This window comes from Lampris incognitus, chromosome 13 (genome assembly GCF_029633865.1).
Source record: "Lampris incognitus isolate fLamInc1 chromosome 13, fLamInc1.hap2, whole genome shotgun sequence".
Taxonomy (NCBI): Eukaryota; Metazoa; Chordata; class Actinopteri; order Lampriformes; family Lampridae; genus Lampris; species Lampris incognitus.
In genome coordinates, this window is record NC_079223.1 from 26,702,188 (window position 1) to 26,721,192 (window position 19,005).

Consider the following 19,005-nt stretch of genomic DNA (forward strand, 5'->3'; position numbering starts at 1 on the left):
TGTCCAGGATGTTTCCCCACCTTCTGCCCTATGACTGCTGGGAGAGGCTCCAGCATCTTGTGACCCTGATTAAGATAAGCGGCTTGAAAAATGGATGGATGGATGAATAAAATCCAATCTGAAAATTGTATTGAAAAGGTTAATTTAACATAGGTTTAAAGATATTATTGAAAAGAAGAAAAACTAAATGCATCCTGTCTGAATGTTGTATTGAAAAGGTTCATTTAACAGGATATATTCAGAGGATATATTGGTTAAAGGTTGAGTGACAAAACCATCGATCCCCTGACTCTGGGTTTGGGGGGGCGGCCCTCCTAAAGTCCCTGTTAAAAAAGTCAGCTGCAGCAGCTAGGTCAGTGAACTTGGGAAAACTCCGCTTGGTAGAGTGATCCTCAGCTCGGCCGGGTAGAAGGGCTAAATTTGACACCTGGGCAGGAGTGCAGAAGATGTTAGGCAATTCCAAACTTTAAAGTGTTTTTTGGCCACGGATGGGGCAAAGTCAGAGAAGATGGACGGTCTCTTGGCTTGGTGCAGGAGAGGGGCAGCTTCCCCCGCCCGGTGCAGGATCTATTCTCTGATGTGAAAATAGTGAACTCTGATTATAAAAGGTCATGGTGGGCACCCATCCTTGGGTTTTCTAGAAGGGATCTGTGGGTGTGATCCAAGAGGAGCATTTCATCCAGTTTTTAGCATGTTCTGCAGAAGTTGAGAGATGAACTCTCTCAGGCCAGGACCCTCCAAACGCTCTGGGATGCTCACCATGCGAATATTATTGCGTCTTGACATTCCCTCTAGGTCTTCACATGTAGCTTGGAGCACTTTAACCTCACCTTTGAGAGTATCAGTCTTTCGGACTCGGGCCATTTCCAAGGGCAACGCGACACCGGGTGCCATCTTACAGGGATCAGAGGCATTGTTTACGAATTAGGTAGCACTTTAGCCATTGACTTAGCCATATATTAGCGTTACATTTGCCTTTACCCTTACCTCACTGAGATGTTTAAAGAATGTGATCGATTTGCGTCTCACTGCTGCAACTCAGGCCAACCTGCACCTCTTGGTTAAGTCCTCTGTGTTCTTTCCTTCGTTTCTTTTCCAAGAAGGGAAAGAAAAAAAATGTAACTCATTCTCAAGTTTAATACCGGTGCAATTGTGGGATTTGCTGTGGCAATTCTTCACACAACAGGAACGCCCAACCATATTGCCTGCATGCACTATCTAATCTAATATATAGCTATATGTCCAATCTAACCTAAAATGTTACCTTAAAAAAATTATATATATATATATATATATACACCTAACCTAAAATCTTACCAGAGAAAATCTCTGATCTGAAAATTAATTTGAAAAAATATTTGATGTACTGATAGAGTTAGTAAGAAAAATCAGTGCTAACAGCTAACAACAATGATTAACATTACTTGGAAGATGGCAGCGTGTGACATCACGACTGAAAGACTGATTGACTATTTTGCTTAAAATAGCTACATTATCATTGCAGGTGGTAGCTGAGAGGTCAAGGTCCTTAATGGTAGAGCCCTGTGAGTTTGTTGTTGTCTCTAATGGAGCTACAGATGATTTTAGCTCATCTTTTATTTTATTTTAGTTTTTTTAGCCCCCCCTCCCCCTTTTCTCCGCGATTGAATTTGGCCAATTAGCCCACTCTTCCAAGCCGTCCCGATCGCTTCTCCACCCCCTCTGCTGATTCAGGGAGAGCTGCAGACTACCACATGCCTCCTCCGGTACGTGGAGTCGCCAGCCGCTTCTTTTCACCTGACAGTGAGGAGTTTTGCCAGGGGGCGTAGCACGTGGGAGGATCACGCTATTCCCCCCAGTTCCCCCTCCCCCCTGAGCAGGCACCCCAACCGACCAGAGGAGGCGCTAGTGCAGCGACCAGGACACACACCCACATCCGGCTTCCCACCTGCAGACACGACCAGTTGTGTCTGAAGGGACGCCCGACCAAGCCGGAGGTAACAGGGGGATTTGATCCGGCAATCCCCATATTGGTAGGCAATGTAATAGACTGCTATGCTACCCGGATGCCTAGCTCATCTTTTATTAAAGTAATTTCTGAGCAAAGCCGTTTGGAAAATGCTTAAATTTTTATGTCCAGTTCATCATATCTGTTCCACATCAGTTCTTCAAATGCTTTGGTGAATGTCACCAGGTTGAGTAGCCGCAGGCAGGACGCAAACCCGTGTCTCCCGCACCATAGGCGATTACGTTGAGCAGTCGACTGAAGAGTCCGACCCGTTAGCCAAGGGCTAGTGAGTCTACTTAGCCGTGATCGTTACACTACCCCCCTCCTTCGGGAAGTGTGTCCCCTCACTTCAACATATCAGCTCCCTCACGCCTCTGGGTGCACAGGGTTCCGATGGTCTCACGATCTCACCATCCCACTTCTGAGCGAATTTGGGGGGCAGTCCGGGAACCGCTGCAGCCGGAACGTGAACCCGGATCTCCTGCACCACGAGCAACTACCCGGATCTCCCGCACCACGGGCACTACGTTAACCAGTTGACTAAAGGGTCCGACCCATTAGCCAAGGGCCAGCGAGTGTATTTATCCGTGCACGTTACAGTACTCTTGATAGAGATGTTCAGTTTATAGACCAATTGGTAAAATGCAGTATTTATTATATATGTGATATATATGTGACAGTCGCTCCGTTAGTGGTAAAGTAGCTAGCGAGTGATGTTTGCGGGAGTGCTAGCAGGGAAGTACTGTCTTTATTTAGCATCATAATTTACTCACTTCCTGCTTCAATTTGGAGAGGTATATGACATGAGCTTCACCCACGAGCAAAACAAATCCCTACGTGACAGAAAGTGTGTTTGTGAGGGTTAATTATGTCTGCATCTCTGGTCAACGCCAGATGGTGTTAGCTGGCTCAGGAAAGTCAAAGGCCTGCCTCAGTAGTCATTCAAAAGTGGTTTACAGCCGTTAAAGTTGTCGTTGGAAAGAGCAGTAGGGATCGGCAGATACTGTTAATATACTAGTATTTCCATAAAATAAGTAGAACTGTGCTTTAATTTTAATAACTTGCCACTACTTGGCGGAGGCTCGGGAAACGTGACCTCGTTCAATTTTTTCCAACAGCACCTCCTACTGTGTGACTTAAACAATATGCAGATTCACCAAGTCAATCTCTAATTCAATGCTTTGATTTTTTTTTTTTTTACCTTGTCTGGTTTTAGAACTGTTTACTTTAATGTTGGTTGGACTGTCTCGGAACAGATTCACCATACAAATATTCATGTTTGGTTTTGGCTACCTCTTTAGTTTTGTCTTTTTTTTACCATGCTGTTAAAGCAACGTTTTATTTCCAGAAAGCTTTTTTCACGTAAAACAATTAACTTCGTGATTGTTGGAAGATGCTAGCTTTTTTAACGTATGGATGAAAAAGTTACCTTTCTTCTCTGAATGTCAGATTTAGAATGTCAGAAAGGAACAGCGGTGTAAGCCACAAACCACACTTTGTAATTGACAAAGCAAAAGAATTATGATTGGCTATGTTATGACAGTGAAACTTTTTTCTTTAGATTTTTTTTTTGTTGTTTTTTTTTTGGTATTTCTATACCTTTATTGGACAGTGGCAGCACAGGCATACAGGAAATGGGGGGGGGGGGAGAGGGGCATGACCTACAAAAAAGGTTGCCTGCCGGACCCGAACTGGCGATGCTGCGACCATGTGGCCATTTGACATGGGCTGCAACCATTGACAGTGACACTTTTACAGCTATCAAAGTGACTGACACTAGGCACATCTCTCAATCATAACACAAATCTCAAAAGTGCGAGTGTGTTATTAAAGTATGTGTGCTGTTACGGTGAATGTGTTGTTTTGGTTGTGTGTCAGCTTGTTGGTACTGTGTGTTAGTCTGTCAGTGGTATGTATCAGTTTGTTTGCATGTTGGTAATGGGTGCCTAGTTAATTTCCTATTTGACCTGCATGACATCCATCCTTTCTCTCTCCCACCAGCTACCATGGTGGGTGAGCGGCGTAGTGGAAACCTGCTGGTCCAGCTAGGCCCCAAGCTGCAGGCCTACCCTGAGGAGCTGATTCGCCAGCGCCGCACCCATGATGGCCAGACTGAGTATCTGATTCGCTGGTCCTTAGTTGCCGTTGATGACACTGGTAGCTCTGGAGGCGGGTCCAATGAGACGGGCAATGGAGGGGGAGGGAGCCCTGGGGTGAGCAGTGCGGGTAGTTCCACCCTGGGGGAGAGCAAGACGGAGAATATTCTGATGTGGATGTCCACAGAGGATGTTTATGCTAACTGCCCCACCCTGCTGGGCAAGAGGAAAACAGACACACAGCGCCCCCTGCAGCAGAGCCAACAGCAGGCACAGGCGGAGGCTGGGAGCGGTCAGGGGAGCAGTGCGGAGTTCCCAGCAGATGTCACCTTTGATGAGGTGGAGCTGTCGGATATGAAGGAGGATGTGAAGAACTTGGTGTGCCGTGCACGCAGACAAATGGCCAAGAGAAGCGACTTATCCATCAGCATCACACACATCATCCATGTGCTCAGTGCCTATGCCAGCATTGGCTCCTTGGTGGGCGAGTTCAAAGAGAGTGGGGCGTTGGACCTCCTCATGGAGCTTCTCTGTAACAAGGAGCGTCAGACACGCCGTAGTGCTGGGAAGATGCTCCGTGCCCTGGCCTCACATGACGCAGGTATCTTTACCGTTTAGTCGGCTCACCGGTCCCATCTGTTTGGTGGTCTGCAGAAAGCAGTCCAGGGAAATGTTGATATGGTTTTAAATGAGAAATACACATGTGTATGTATATGCATACATACACATAAAACATGCATTTTCTTACACTTATACAGATACACAAATGGGTGTCTTTTTGATTTAGTTTTTAGGATTGGTATCGTAATGATTTTATGGGTCATTATCTCTTTCAGTGTGGTCACAGGATCCTCAAACTGATATTAATTTACTTAATTTTTACATAATTTTAGTTTGTCTCATTCTACCTGATTGCTGCGCTCTGTTGTGCAGAGATGTGAATTACAACAACAAATCAAAACGGACAATACAAACATTAAAACAGAAAGGTAATGGATGAAGGATGATTACTGACATCTGCCATTTCCAAACTCTTTCAGTACCACTATCAGATATCAGTTTAGTGTGATCATTGCATAGTTAAATGAGTAGGAGCCAAGTCTTTGGGGCAGGGGGTGGGGGTCAAATAACAACAGAAACACTGCGTTGTCTCCTGTGTTTCTAAGTGTAAGAAATCTAGAAAGTGGTGGGCTTTGTGTGTATTTCTTTGTTTCATTGAGCATCACTGATAGTTAATACTTACACAATGATATTTAACAGTCATATTGTGATATTTAGCCAGCTAGTTATATTTACTTGTCGTATTGTGGCACATCAAACCTAAGTTTTATCCTTTTGCTAAACTCTGACACCTGCCTTTATCTGGTGACTTCCTGACAGCAGTACCTATTTGAAAAAAATTGGACTGAAGCATGTTTTATTTACTTATTCATTTTTTTTAGGACATTTGTCTTTATGCTAGTGTACTTAAGAATCCAGCAGCTGGCCTTCGTCACAATGCAGCAGTAACGACAGCAAATCAGACATGAGAGAGCTCTCTGTTAGGCTATGAAGAGCATCTAGCACAGCTGAATTAACCCCATTTGTGGTAAAAGGGCTTGTCTTTAATAACAATAACGGATTACACACATATAGCGCTTTATCCAAGGCACAAAAGGATGTAATTTTGATTTGTGAATGGCCACTGCCTACCCAGCCACTGACCTCATCACACGTTTTGAACGTAATTGTGTTTTACACATAATTAGTGATGTGCAGTGCAGTCAGGGGCTGAGTAGGCAGTGGGCATTCACAAATCCAAATCACATTCTTTTGTGCGCTCTAATGTTTTATAACAATCTGATCCTTCTTCATTCTCCCAACTGCCACAGAATTCTAGAATATTGTGCCCCCCTGGCTGAACTACATTCCAAATGAAAACCTAAACAAAAATATTGTCAAAGTATACATGAAGTACTTTTTTCTTTTCTTGTTTTATATGGTTTTGATAGCTGTGAAGTGACTAAGTAACACCATTGCTTTTCCTTAGAGCTCCCAAACCATTGTGGATTTCATTGTGGTCACTAAAAACAGCAGTGATGAGATACTATTTGTGAATATTGTTGAAACATTACCTGAAAAGACCACAACACAAAGAAACAACATTTGTGGTAAAAAATTTTTAAATTAAATATATGTAAAATATACAAATGCATATCTTTAAATTATGTACCACTTCATTAATTCATTTAAAGTATTATGATGTATAATATAATGACTGATAGCAGAACTGAGAGTGAATTCATGTAAATAAACTGGGTGCTGAGGTGACAGTGTTGAGATCATATGTATTGAGGTCACCTAAAAATCAATTAAAAACATTAGTTTTTGGGCAGTACATGTGGAAATAGCAGTTAGTCACTTTGGGCAATAGGGCATGCGTTTATCCAAAATGATTTAGAAGCAAACTTATAAGATTCAAAGTGACATCAGCATATTAGGTGACAAATGGTGAGAAGGTAAACATACTATAATAGCATGTATCCCATCAGTAATGCTTCTCCTGTGCAGTTAGATCCCAGTCCAGTTCAACTACATAATATAACAACTTGTAAACATTTTAAAAACAAAATCACAGAAATTGTATAGTGAAAGTGAACAGTCAATATTATTTATGAGTAATTGCACTGATTTATATACCGGTATATTGGTACCGATTTTCAAGAATAAGGGCGATGTGCAGAACTGTAGCAACTACAGAGGTATAAAGCTGATCAGCCACAGCATGAAGATATGGGAAAGAGCAATAGAAGCTAGGTGAAGAGGAGAGGTGGCAATTACCGAGCCGGCAGTATGGTTTCATGCCACGAAAGAGCACTAGAGATGCGATGTTTGCTTTGAAAATGTTGGTTGAGAAGTATAGAGAAGGTCAGAAGGAGTTACATTGTGTTTTTATGGATTTAGAAAAAGCATATGACAGGGTGCCAGGGGGGAGGTCTGGTATTGTATGAGGAAGTCGGGAGTTGCAGAGAAGTATGTAGGAGTGATGCAGGATATGTATGAGGGAAGTGTGACAGTGGTGAAGTGTGCAGTTGGAACAACAGATGGGTTCAAGGTGGAGGCAGGATTACATCAAGGATCGGCTCTGAGCCCTTTCTTGTTTGCAATGGTGATAGATAGGTTGACGGACGAGATAAGGCAGGAGTCTCCGTGGACTATGATGTTTGTGGATGACATTGTGATCTGTAGCGACAGTAGGGTGCAGGTTGAGGAGAGCCTGGAGAGGTTGAGGTATGCACTGGAGAGAAGAATGAAAGTCAGTAGGAGCAACATGGAATACCTATGCGTGAATGAGAGGGAGGACTGGAATGGTGAGGATGCAAGGAGTACAGGTGATGAAGGTGAATGAGTTTAAATACTTGGGGTCAACTGTCGAAAGGAACAGGGCGTGCAGAAGAGAGGTGAAGAAGAGACTGCAGGCAGGGTGGAGTGTGTGGAGAAGAGTGTCAGGAGGGATTGGTGACAGAAGTGTACCATCAAGAGTTTACAAGATGGTTGTGAGACCAGCTATGTTATATGGTTTGGAGACAGTGGCGCTGACGAAAAGACAGGAGGTGGAGCTGGAGGTGGCAGAGTTGAAGATGCTAAGATTTTCATTGGGAGTGATGAAGGACAGGATTAGGAATGAATATATTAGAGGGACAGCTCAGGTTGAGAGGTTTGGAGGCGAAGCAAGAGAGGCAAGATTGCTATGGCTTGGACGTGTGGAGGAGAGATGCTGGATATATTGGGAGAAGGATGCTGAATATGCAGCTGCCAGGGAAGAGGAAAAGAGGAAGGCCAAAGAGGAGGTTTATGGATGTGGTGAGAGAGGATATGCAGTTGGCTGGTGTGAAAGAGGAAGATGCAGAGGACAGGAAGAGATGGAAACGGATGATCCACTGTGGCAACCCCTAATGGGAGCAGCCGAAAATAGTAGTAGTAGTAGTAGTAGTAGTAGATGAGTAATTGCACTGATTTCTAGAAATGGAAGACAAACTGAGATGACTTGGACAAATCTATATACTTCAAAATGGTTGACAACTTTCAGGGCTGTTTTTGATGTATTACTGGGAGATGAATGAATGAATGTCAATCAATGAAAAGAAAATGTGGCATTATGCCTTGAGCCAGTCTGGGGAAGAAAAAAAACGGCAAAACTACAAGTAAAAAGTGTATGTCTTCCCAAGTATGACTTGAGAAGCCATATATGACCCATGTACTCAAGTCATTCACAGTACTCAATTTCACATTGAGCCATCATTCTAAGATTCACATCTTAGAAAACACAAAGTGACAAAAGCTTTATAAATGATACTGGCTGCAAAGCATGCATGCAAGCATCCACTGCAGCTAAACATTTCAGTTCAGCTACACAATTGCAAAAGCGCATGAATGTTAGAACAGTGGCATACTCTTGTGAACTCTACCTTTGTTTTGGTTTGTAAAAATGAACAATAGATATCAATGCAAACTAGAGGTCTAAAAATGAACAATAAATATCAATTCAAATGTATAGATTTGTAAAATCCCTTACTAAACACTTCAGTTCAGCTACACAAACAGTTGCATACCTTTGTGAACACTACATTTCTATAACTATCAATGCAAACTTTGTATAGATTTGTAAAAATGAACAACGAAACTAATTAAAACATATCTACAAAATAATTGTTTAAAGAGCTATTAATAATAAGGATGTGAAATAACGAGTGTGTGCAGCTGATAGGGAGGGCATTTCAGTGATGGTTGTCTGATGCCGGATAGCATTCTATAAAAAAGTCAAAATTTAGAGAATAAAGTCAAATTAAAAATCATGTGAGATGGCCTGGCACCCTGTCCAGGGTGTGTCCCCGCCTGCTGCCCAATGACTCCTGGCATAGGTTCCAGCATCCCCATGACCCTGAGAGCAGGATAAGTGGTTTGGATAATGGATGGATGGATTTATATGTTAACTTGTCCAACACAGTCACACTACATGAAAAACATGTTTACAGATTAATTTAACACTGCCACGAGTGTAAAAGCGCAAAATCGATGGCTTACCTTCACTTGAAGATGAAATCCCTTTGCCTGTCTTTCTCCATGAATCTCTCCATGACGTGACTTGACCTGACCTGACCTGACTTGACTTGACCTTGATGGCTCTGATTGCCTTGCACTCCCGCCATAAGCAGTGCCTTTCCTCATCCGTCGATTTCGCCTGAAGCTACGCAATACACATGCACAAACTCCGAAATTCACAACGTTAAAGGCAGTCCTGAAAAAAAGCCTACCCTTCCGATTGAAAAAGTAGGCAAGCTTGTGCGCTATATGGCGTTTCGCTCTTCGGTTTAAGGACTTAAAAAGAACAAGGACAAAAATATCATTAAAAATACATTATAACACAGCATACTTATAACTAGAGTGAGATTTTGATATGTTATGAATTTGTTGTATGGTTATTTTGATTAAATTATCACAGGGTAGGCACTGCCTATGCTGCCTACCTTGACTGCACATTAGGGTTCAAATGATGAACCACTCATGTGAAAAGATGGCCATGTTGCTGTGTTGGCTTCTTATCGCCTCCTGTTTGCGTTCTTGTTTGTCCTGGCTCTTTTTGTGTCTCTGTGTATGGATGATGTGCAAGCCACTATTGTCTACGATCGTCAAAACACTACTGAATAGTGGAGCCTCTGTCATGGACTTTATACACTCGGGATCCCTGACAAAGAAGCTTTCACCGCTCTCTATTTCCCCAACTACAGGAAGGTAAATGTACACAGCCCTGTGGCTGTACTGTAGGAAACAATTTAGGAAAGCTAGGAGTTGGAGTAAATGTATAGGCGCTTTGGTTAAACAGGAATTCTGCCCGCTCTCGCTTGGCACCGGCACACCTTTTTCAGCTCGACGATGTTGGACCTGGTCAACCACATCGCTTCATTCCTCGGCGCTCCCTTGAGACCAGTGATGCCTTTCTCTAACTGATAATCCCAGACACAGACCTGGATGCCGGACCGCTGCCCTGCAGGCCCCCCGCCAGGCTAACTGTGAAGCGAGGAGGTGTAATCTTCCAGAATCTCCAGCCTCTGTTGTGGGATCCGTCGTCAGATTATACAGCTATCCCAGTCAAAGTGGCTCTGTTCGAACTGAGAGCCTTATCCAATAAGGCTTTTATTCTCAATGAATTTTGCATCACCCATGGACTGGATTTCTTACTGGTGACAGAAACCTGACTGACCACTGGTGAGCTTGTTCCACTTGTTGAACTCTGTCTAGGTGACTAACTTTTTTAACATGCACCGTGCCCAGAGGGTGGTGCCCAGCTGTTGTGTTTAAGAAATATTTTAATTGCCGCCTACTGAACTCTGATTATTTCCCCTGCTTCAAGGTGAAATTAATTAAAAGTGGACCTGGTCAATCCCCTCTTAATTGCTCATGTGTATTGTCTGCCAAAAATACATATATACTTTATCACTCAATTTACGGACTTAGTTTCAAACACTATGCCCAACTTTGATTGAGTTCTGATTCTTGGTGATTTTAATATTCATGTTTGCTGTCCCTCTAAGCCTCTCGTAAGTGAATTTATACATCTGATTGAGTCTTTTGATCTTGCTCTGCTTCTTACCACTGGTCCCACTCAAAAGCTAGGCGATAGACTTGACCTAGTCTTATCATTTGGTTTTTCCGATCTGCAATGTGGGTATAATTGGTGCTTCTCTGTCAGATCAGAATGCTGTCATATTTGATTCATCTCTGCCTTTCTCTTATACTAAATTTTATCTCTCTTCGGCTGCCAATAAGTTCCCCGAAGCTCTCATAGCTGTTCCTAATACCTGCACTATTGAGGCTTCTCCTCCCCATCTCAGTACTGAGGAACTCACTTTCTTATTTAATACCATCTGCTTTTCTATTCTGAATACTGTTGCTCCCCTTGAATTGAAAAAGCCTGAGCCTAAAGGTCTGCTTTGGCTTGATGACTCCTCCAGAGCCCTGAGGAGGGAGTGCAGAATATCCAAGTGAAAGTGGAAGAGTGATAGGCTTCTAATTTCCTGACTCAACAATAATCTTCACAAATATCAAGAAGCACTTAAGTCTGCGAGAGCAAAATACTTTTCTGACCTAATTTTCAACAACTCTCATAATCCCGAAGTCTTACTTAGTACCATAAATTGTGATCTGCCTCACCCCCAGTACCAAGTTAGATGTGTCCCTTGCTAAATGCGAAGAATTTTTTAAAAGTTTCATTAGCAAAGTTTAGGATATTAGAATGAACCCCCCCCACCACCAATCCACCAATGACTTAGCTGTCTCACTGGTCAGTTCTTCTAAATGTGACTGTTTCCAACTTATCGCGCTACCCTCCCTTGTACAAAGATAGTTTCCATCATGAAACCTACAACCTGCCCCTTGACATTGTCCCTACTGCCTTCCTGAAGGATGTCTTTGAAATAGCTGGTCCCAGCATCCTCTCCATTATCAACAGCTCCCTGGCAACTGGTACTGTTCCAACCTGTTTCAAGAATACAGTGGTCCAGCCCCTCCGAACTCCCCCCCCCCCCCCCCAACTTTGACCCTACCTTGCCTAGTAACAACTAGGGGTGCAACGGTCCGGTTAGCCCACGGTTCGGTTCGTACCTCGGTTTTTGGGTCACGGTTTCGGTTCGGTTCGGTTTCGAATTACATTGTTGGTGAAATAAGTTCGGGAGGGAATGACGTAGCGCAGATCGAGCGTATGCATTAGCTGACGAAAGCCCACATCTCCAACCACCGAAAAGGGCTGCATGTCTTTAGCAATGAACAACCCCGCTGCACGGGTTATTTTTTTGTGTTTCTCTGAGTTGGCGCTATAGGTTTGTTGGGAAGCATCTCCGATAGACGGTTGTTTTTTCACTGGTGTGGTTACCTGTGCATCTGTCCTGCTTCCAGAGAGCGAGACATCTGGGTGGTGACGGCGGAGATGCTGGCTCATATTGGAAGTGTTTCCACTTGCGTAGTACGGGACATGGGTCAAGCAATGCTTGCAGCACACAATGTTATTTCGTTCCACTGTTTTGTCTCCTTCATCGTTGTATTCAACAGCAAACCCGAAATGTCCCCAGATTTGTATGAAGACAGTGCTTCTTCAAACTTTTCTCTCTCTACTCCTCCACTCGCCATGACTTTTTTTTCTGCTTCTGCGAGCTACCGCCATCTTTTCAACTCGACTGTCGGCTCCAGTTACGTGGGGGGTGGGGGGCTAACAGTAATTGGATATTTACTCGTGGGCCGGGGTTTTCTGCAGCAGGCTGTCTCAGCCTGTCAACTATTCTCGCACATTTTAACTGCAAAACCGAAAACCCACGGTCCATAAGGGTGGATTGAACCGTACAGGGCGGACCGTACGGTTCGGTTTTAAACCGAAAACCGTTGCAAGCCTAGTAACAACAGACCTATTTCTTTACTTCTATTCCTGGCAGACGTTCTTGAAAAAGTTCCCCTCAGTCAGTTGCTGCCCTGTCTACACCAAAACAACATCTTGGAAAAATTTCAGCCAGGTTTTAAGACTTATCATAGCACAGAGTCCACCTTGCTAAAAGTGTATAATGACCTGCTCCTCCCTATCAGCTATTGTGACTGTGCCATTCTAGTTCTTCTTGACCTCAGTGTAGCATTCGATGCTGTGGATCGTGACATCTCCAGTACGGGGGTTGGTTTTGATGGCTCTGCCTCGAATTGGTTCACTTTCTACCTCAAAAATAGCTCGTCCATCAACATAGGCAATTTTTCCTCTCCCCCAGCTAGTATCTCCTGCAGGGTCCCAAAAGGTTCTATCATAGGTTCCATTCTTTTCTCTATATACATGCTCCCCCCTGGCGAAATCATTCAAAAAATATGGCAGTTCCTTCCATTGTTATGCTGGGGACACTCAGCTTGATCTCCCCCTGAAACCAAACAACCTGTCCAATCTAGTCAGATTCCTGAACTGCCTTGAGGACATAAAGTGCTGGATGGCACAAAACTTCCTAAAGCTGAATGAAGGCAAGTCTGAAGTTGTCCTATTTGGCCCCCTGATTCTGTTAAAGTGTTTACAAACAGTCTTGGCAACCTTTTCACCCTTATCAAACATCATGTTTAAAACCTTGGTGTGATATTTGATTCCGCCTTCAAGTTTGACAAGTAAGTTAATGCAGTAGTGAATGCCAGTTTTTTTCCAGCTTCGTACTATTGCCTAAATCAAACAATTTCTGTCTTTTAAAAATCTTGAAAGTCATCCACACTTCGATGTCCTTCCGCTTGGCTACTACAACTCCATGTATATTGGGATTAGTCAGTAATTCCTGTCCCACCTGCAACTGGTCCAGAACACTGCAGCCAGGCTCTTGACAGGTACCTGAAACTTACTTTCAGCTGCTCCTGTCAGGGGTCGGCACAGCAGATCATTCGTTTCCATCTCTTCCTGTCCTCTGCATCTTCCTCTTAGTCCATGGGCCAGACGATATTTCGGTACACTCAAGGTGGCAAAACTTACTTATAATTTTTGAAAGGATCCATGTCTGTAGATGATATTTTGGTATGATAACCATTCCTGAGTGGCAGCTGTATCACAGTTATCAGCTCATGAAGTTAACCACCCGCTAAAGTAAATTGCATTTTAGACGCTGGTGCATATCCTGGTTTAGCCTCATGGTCAGGACATTTTTCAATGTTCTATAATATTGTCGTTGGTATCATTTTAAAGGGGACCTTCTTAGCTTTCATTCAAGCCCTGTTGTGGATATTTCTCACAAATATAGAGGTCACTTGAGCTCTTCAACCCATCAATAACACACATCTTTCTGCAATGTTCGCCTAAACTATATACTTTCTTTTAGCCCTGTGGCATCTAGGAATATCAGGGACACAAAACACAAAAACTGGAATACTCACAGGACTGTAAAGATTCAGGAAATGTATAATATACCCATACTATTTCATTGTGTGAGGTGATTGTGAGCCTTAAATGAGAACTAGACCAAAGCCAGTTAGGTCACAAACTGGTCTCTATACATTTGTTTAAATACACAATCAAAATACATGATAAAAAGGAATACCATAGTGAGGTAATGAACTATTTTAATATTTTAAACAACATTGACATTTACATATACTTAGTCAATGATACATGTAATCCCATATCATTAGTGGGTATATGTAACGGTAATGGGTAGGGTAATGGGTATATGTGAATATGGTTACATTATTGTTATCAAGCTCTGGGTAACCAAGTCCAGAATCAACATCCTGTGCATCAATAGACTACTACCACAGTAATACCATCAGAATCATCACACCGTCATTCATCAAACTGCTCGTTTCTCTCATCATCTGACTCCCCAAGTTCAAAGTCCAGTTCTGGACCATCCTGCTGTTTTTGGTTACTGCAGGTCTGTAACCTGCACATGTCTGTGCATGGAAGTCCATTTGACAGGCACATGCAGCTTGGCATTTTGCATGAATGCACACACTTGCATGTTAGCATTTCCAAGACCACATCTGGTGCAGGTGGGGAGCGCACCCAGTAAATGGCCAGCTTGCCTTCATCGTCTGTCCATCCATACTCAGTAGGGCTTGGCACCACAGGGTAAGCCTGCAGACAGCACTTCCATATTGCTGCCTGATAGTTGGCTCGTTGAACATGCATAAAGAGACAGTCTCTACATGGTGGCAGCTGGCTGGACTCAACCTCTCCCCTTTTGGTGCAGAAGAGCTGGTAACGCAGTTTGTTCACCTCAGCAGTGCTGCTATTAGCAACATACACCCGACAGGTGAACTGCTCAATTTTCTGGAACAGCTCATCACTCACATTCCATGTCTGTCCCAGTTGACTAAAAGTCTCTTGGCAGGAAGTGTGCTTTCTCACTATCTTCAGGGCATTCAGCTTCCCTTGACCAGCGAGTGCACTGACAGTGTCGCAGCCTGTGAAGGCATGTAAGCCAATTAGGCTGTCACAGATGCTGTCTCCAAGTGAACTTGCCAGTTTGGTGATGTCGACAAACCATGTGCGGTTCTGAGTCCCACACTTCTGGTAGATGGGACAGGTGATGTCCTTCTGGAAGCCAAGACAAAGCACCATGACATCAGTGTCCTCAGCTGTGATGATAACTGACTTTGAGCCCGCATTTGCTGCATGCAATGCATGCAGGAGCAGACGGGTGTCAGCTTCTTCATGTGTGGAGTGCAGTTCTGCTGCTTCCTCACACCCATCTTCTGTCAACTTGTAGCAGGTTTCCTCACAGGTCATGTACAACACCTTGCCATGCAGCATAGCTCTGTATCGTGGGAGTTTCCACTCTTCCACCAGAAACTTGATGAGACTGGTCTTGTTGGAGGAACTGCACAGAAATTTTCTCCACTGCTGGACGTGGTGTCCCGCTGCAAGATTCTTGTACTGGAGAGTGATGTCTCCACCCCGGTTCAGTCGTTCAGCATCTTTGATCGAAGTCTGGTGATAGACATCAAAAACAACATCAATCCTCCCACTCTGTGCTCCCTCATGGAGGACCTGGGTCAAGGCTGACTCTGCCACCTGTGCAAAGGTTTTGTTGTTGCCATTCATTTTTTGGACCAGGCTCATCCCATCAATGATGGAAGTAGATGGGATTGGGATGTCTTCTGCAGGAGATACATTCTTTTCAAGCTCTCTGGCAAGTGCAGCCTTGTTTGTTTTTCGTAAGGACCCATCAGCATTTGCCAGTGCCCATGGTAGTGGGCCCAATGGGTAGGCAAGGACATCCTTCAGATTCACCTTCCTGCTTTCAGCCACCAGGATCATGTGACTGAAAAGGTTTCTATCTGCCTTCAGAACCACATCCTGTGCTTTCTTTCCATGAGCTTGTTTTGTGCGGACATTGGAGAATGTTTTCAGACTTTGCTTGGTCATCTTGTCGTGGAATTTCACAGGTGGTGGGTCTGCATCTAACCTTGTTTGCTGGAATGCTTGGTAGGCCTCTTCTCCTTTCTCAAGAGCTCTCAAGAGGTCTATGGTCACATCAGGTGGAGCCATGTTGCCAGTGGAGAGGCTAACCAAATCAATCTCATCAGGGGACATAGGATTGAGCCAGTTATTCTCCATAAGGTCCATGAGAGACTGGACATCTGCTTCATCTCTCTTGATCCTTGGACTCTGTAGATCTGGATGAGACCATTTGCACCTGCCTTGACCTGTCAGGTCTCTCAGCTGTCTGAGGTACATGCTTCTATACTCAGCTGTGAGATAATATTTGGTCACAGCTCCTGGCTTCAAGCTGAATCCCTTTGTCCCTCCAGCTGTTTGGGTGTCTTTGTTCACCGTTTCTCCTATAGCTTGGTCAACAGGGATTCGGCCAAAGGGATTGGTGGAGCCCAGTTGGACTGAGAAGCCTCCTTCCATGAATTCTGTGTACACATCTGGGTGTGTGATGGGCAGCTCAGACATCTGGGCGTAGTAGTAGGGGAGGTAGCATGCATAATTCATCCTGTCATAAGCAAAGCACCATGGGATCATTGCTCGAATGCTAGCCAAGTGTAGCATCCAGTCTCCCTCTCTGGATGCTCGGATGAACCCCAACAAGATTTCAACCATGTCCAAATAGGACATCCAGAAGTTCGAGAGGCTGCCGTTTCCACCTCTAAGGAACTCACGGTAGACTTCAAATAGATCCATGATGCGTGTACAAGAGCTATTCTCGAGGACCTCCTTCAAAGCATGTTGTGAGACTTCTTTCCCAAGGCTGTCAATGGTCTTCAGTGTCTCATTCAGGTGAACCATGTCATTCCTGTGAGTTTCTTCCAACCAGGACAGGAAACCAATCAAGGTCAGTCGCATGAGAGCCTCATACAGGAGCTTGTGTAGTCGCACTGCCCTGTTGTACTTGCGGCCATCCATAACACCAGCAATTGAGCCTTCTGCAATCATGCCAGACTCAATGCAGAGGTCTTTGAGTCCAGCATCTTGGAAACGCTTTCCTATTATTGCCAGCAGTGTGCAGATGGTGTGGAATACCCCAAGCCTAACGATGATATCATGGAACTTGTCATGGTGTTTCCATGTGATCTCGACAGCCTTCGCATACAGGGCTTGGTCAAAGACACAGACAATCTTCCTCAGGCCTAAGCACTGCATGATGCTCAGTGACTGGTTAAGCACCTCGTTGACAGTAGACATTTGTGTCGCTGGAGCATTGATGGTAGGCAGATAACCTATATTGTCGGGGATGACCGTCATCTCTCCTCGAGTCAGGATGTTGAAGCCTGTCCAGCTGCTGACTGACTGTTCTTCTTGTTGTGACATGCGTGCTAGGACCCAAAGAAGGTTTTTCTCTCTGGCAAGCTTAGTATTGGCTGCAGTATCGGCATCTGACTTTTTGCTTTGTGGTGGCCCTACCCGTTGTCCAGCATTGTAAGTTGGTAACATTGGTGGGGGTCCATCAATGCTTCTCTTCTTTGTTTTGGGAACAGTGGGCATGGGTTGGACAGGAAGTGGGTTGACTGGCTTTGCTTGCACAGCAATCCCATTGACTCTGTGAGATGTTCCCTCACCACTGACAGTTTCTTCAAGACGGTCGATATTGTCCCAGGCTAAAGTTGTGAATATGCCAGGATGGATGTTAGCTGGAAGGGCAATGCCACTCCCTGATGATGAGAGTTTCTGGAGACACAGGGCAGTGTTGATCTCTTCCATCTGTGAATAGGACACACTGTGACCAAGTCGGTTGAGGATGTTTATCAACTCTACATTTCCTGTCAACGATTTGACACCGAATGGCAGAACAATGTGCTTGGAAGGCTTGGTATTTCCACATGTCACTGCATATACTATGTCATGGCCAAATGACTGCAGAAGGCACTGCACTCTCTGGGATGCATGATCAGGATCATTTGAGCCTGTGAGTAGAGAGTACAGGAAGATAATGAGCGACTCTGGAATGGTAGGACATTCTGCTTCTGGTTTGACTTCAGGCGGCCAGGTTTGAGGAACATCTTGACTTTTAATGTCTGCTCTCAATTTGATGGCTACTTTGGCTATAACATCTTGTGCACTGACACTTTTCAGGGTCTGCAGCTCCCTTTTGAGAGACTGATTTTCTCTGGCAAGTTCCCTCATCGACAAGTTATCGGGATAGAGGAGGAATTTTCCTTTCTCATCAGGGAATATCTGCAAGGCTCCAGCAAACTCACTCTCCAGGTTTCGCCTTATGTGCTTCTTGGTTGATTCCTTGACTTGGGCAATGCCTTGGGAGTTCATTGAAGCTACCAGTCTAGAAGAGAGATCAGTCATTGTCATCACTTGAGGATTGCCAAAAAGCTCCATCCTGATGAAGAGGAACAGCTCATTGTATGCCTTATTCACAGCAGCTTCATACTGGGCTGCAGCATCATCATCTTCATTGATGGCAACCTCTCCTTTGGAAACCTCTTCTTTGGTGTAAAGTCTATAGCATGACCTGTGGTAGTGCCCTTCAGCTGCTACAAGGTCTCTACTCACAATGGCAAGGATTCTGCTGTCCCTTTTCTTTGTGGCTGCACTCCTGATCTTTGCATCAGCTCGCAGTTCTCGACACTGCACCAGTACTTCTCTCGTATTCTGTCTCTTGGAATATTTGCTGTTTTTCTGACAAAATATGCACTCTGCATCATAAGTCCTAGATGTACTTGGAGCATGTCGAGCTACTCTCTTAGATTGTTTCTCTTCAACAGAGACACAACTTTTCTTTTCTTTTGCAAGGAGGCCATCAAGAATTTGCTTCATAGTGAAGATACTGCGACACTTTCTGTGATAGTAGATTGCTGGAATCTATCCCTCAGGAATGTCTTTTGCCAGTTTCAAAACTGGTGCATGATTTCGTATCTGAGCTGCCCTGAGCAGAGTTCTCCATGAGTCGACACTTTGTGGTGAAACCAGCTTATCTGTATCATCAG

General features: G+C 44.2%; 1 protein-coding gene across 6 annotated transcripts in view; it reads left to right on the forward strand.

Annotated features, from left to right (window-relative positions):
- Window positions 1-19,005, forward strand: part of LOC130122616 (cullin-9) — a 268,978-nt gene that overhangs the window by 14,544 nt on the left and 235,429 nt on the right. For 5 of the 6 annotated variants that reach the window (XR_008811248.1, XM_056291554.1, XM_056291556.1 and 2 more), the window contains exon 2: window positions 3,989-4,684. The exons of the other annotated variant lie outside the window; for it this stretch is intronic. Coding sequence is in view for 4 of the 5 variants with exons in the window: in XM_056291554.1 (XP_056147529.1) it covers window positions 3,994-4,684 (691 nt within the window). In the remaining variant the exon portion in view is untranslated. The remainder of the gene's footprint in view (window positions 1-3,988; window positions 4,685-19,005) is intronic. 6 annotated transcript variants of the gene reach the window in all.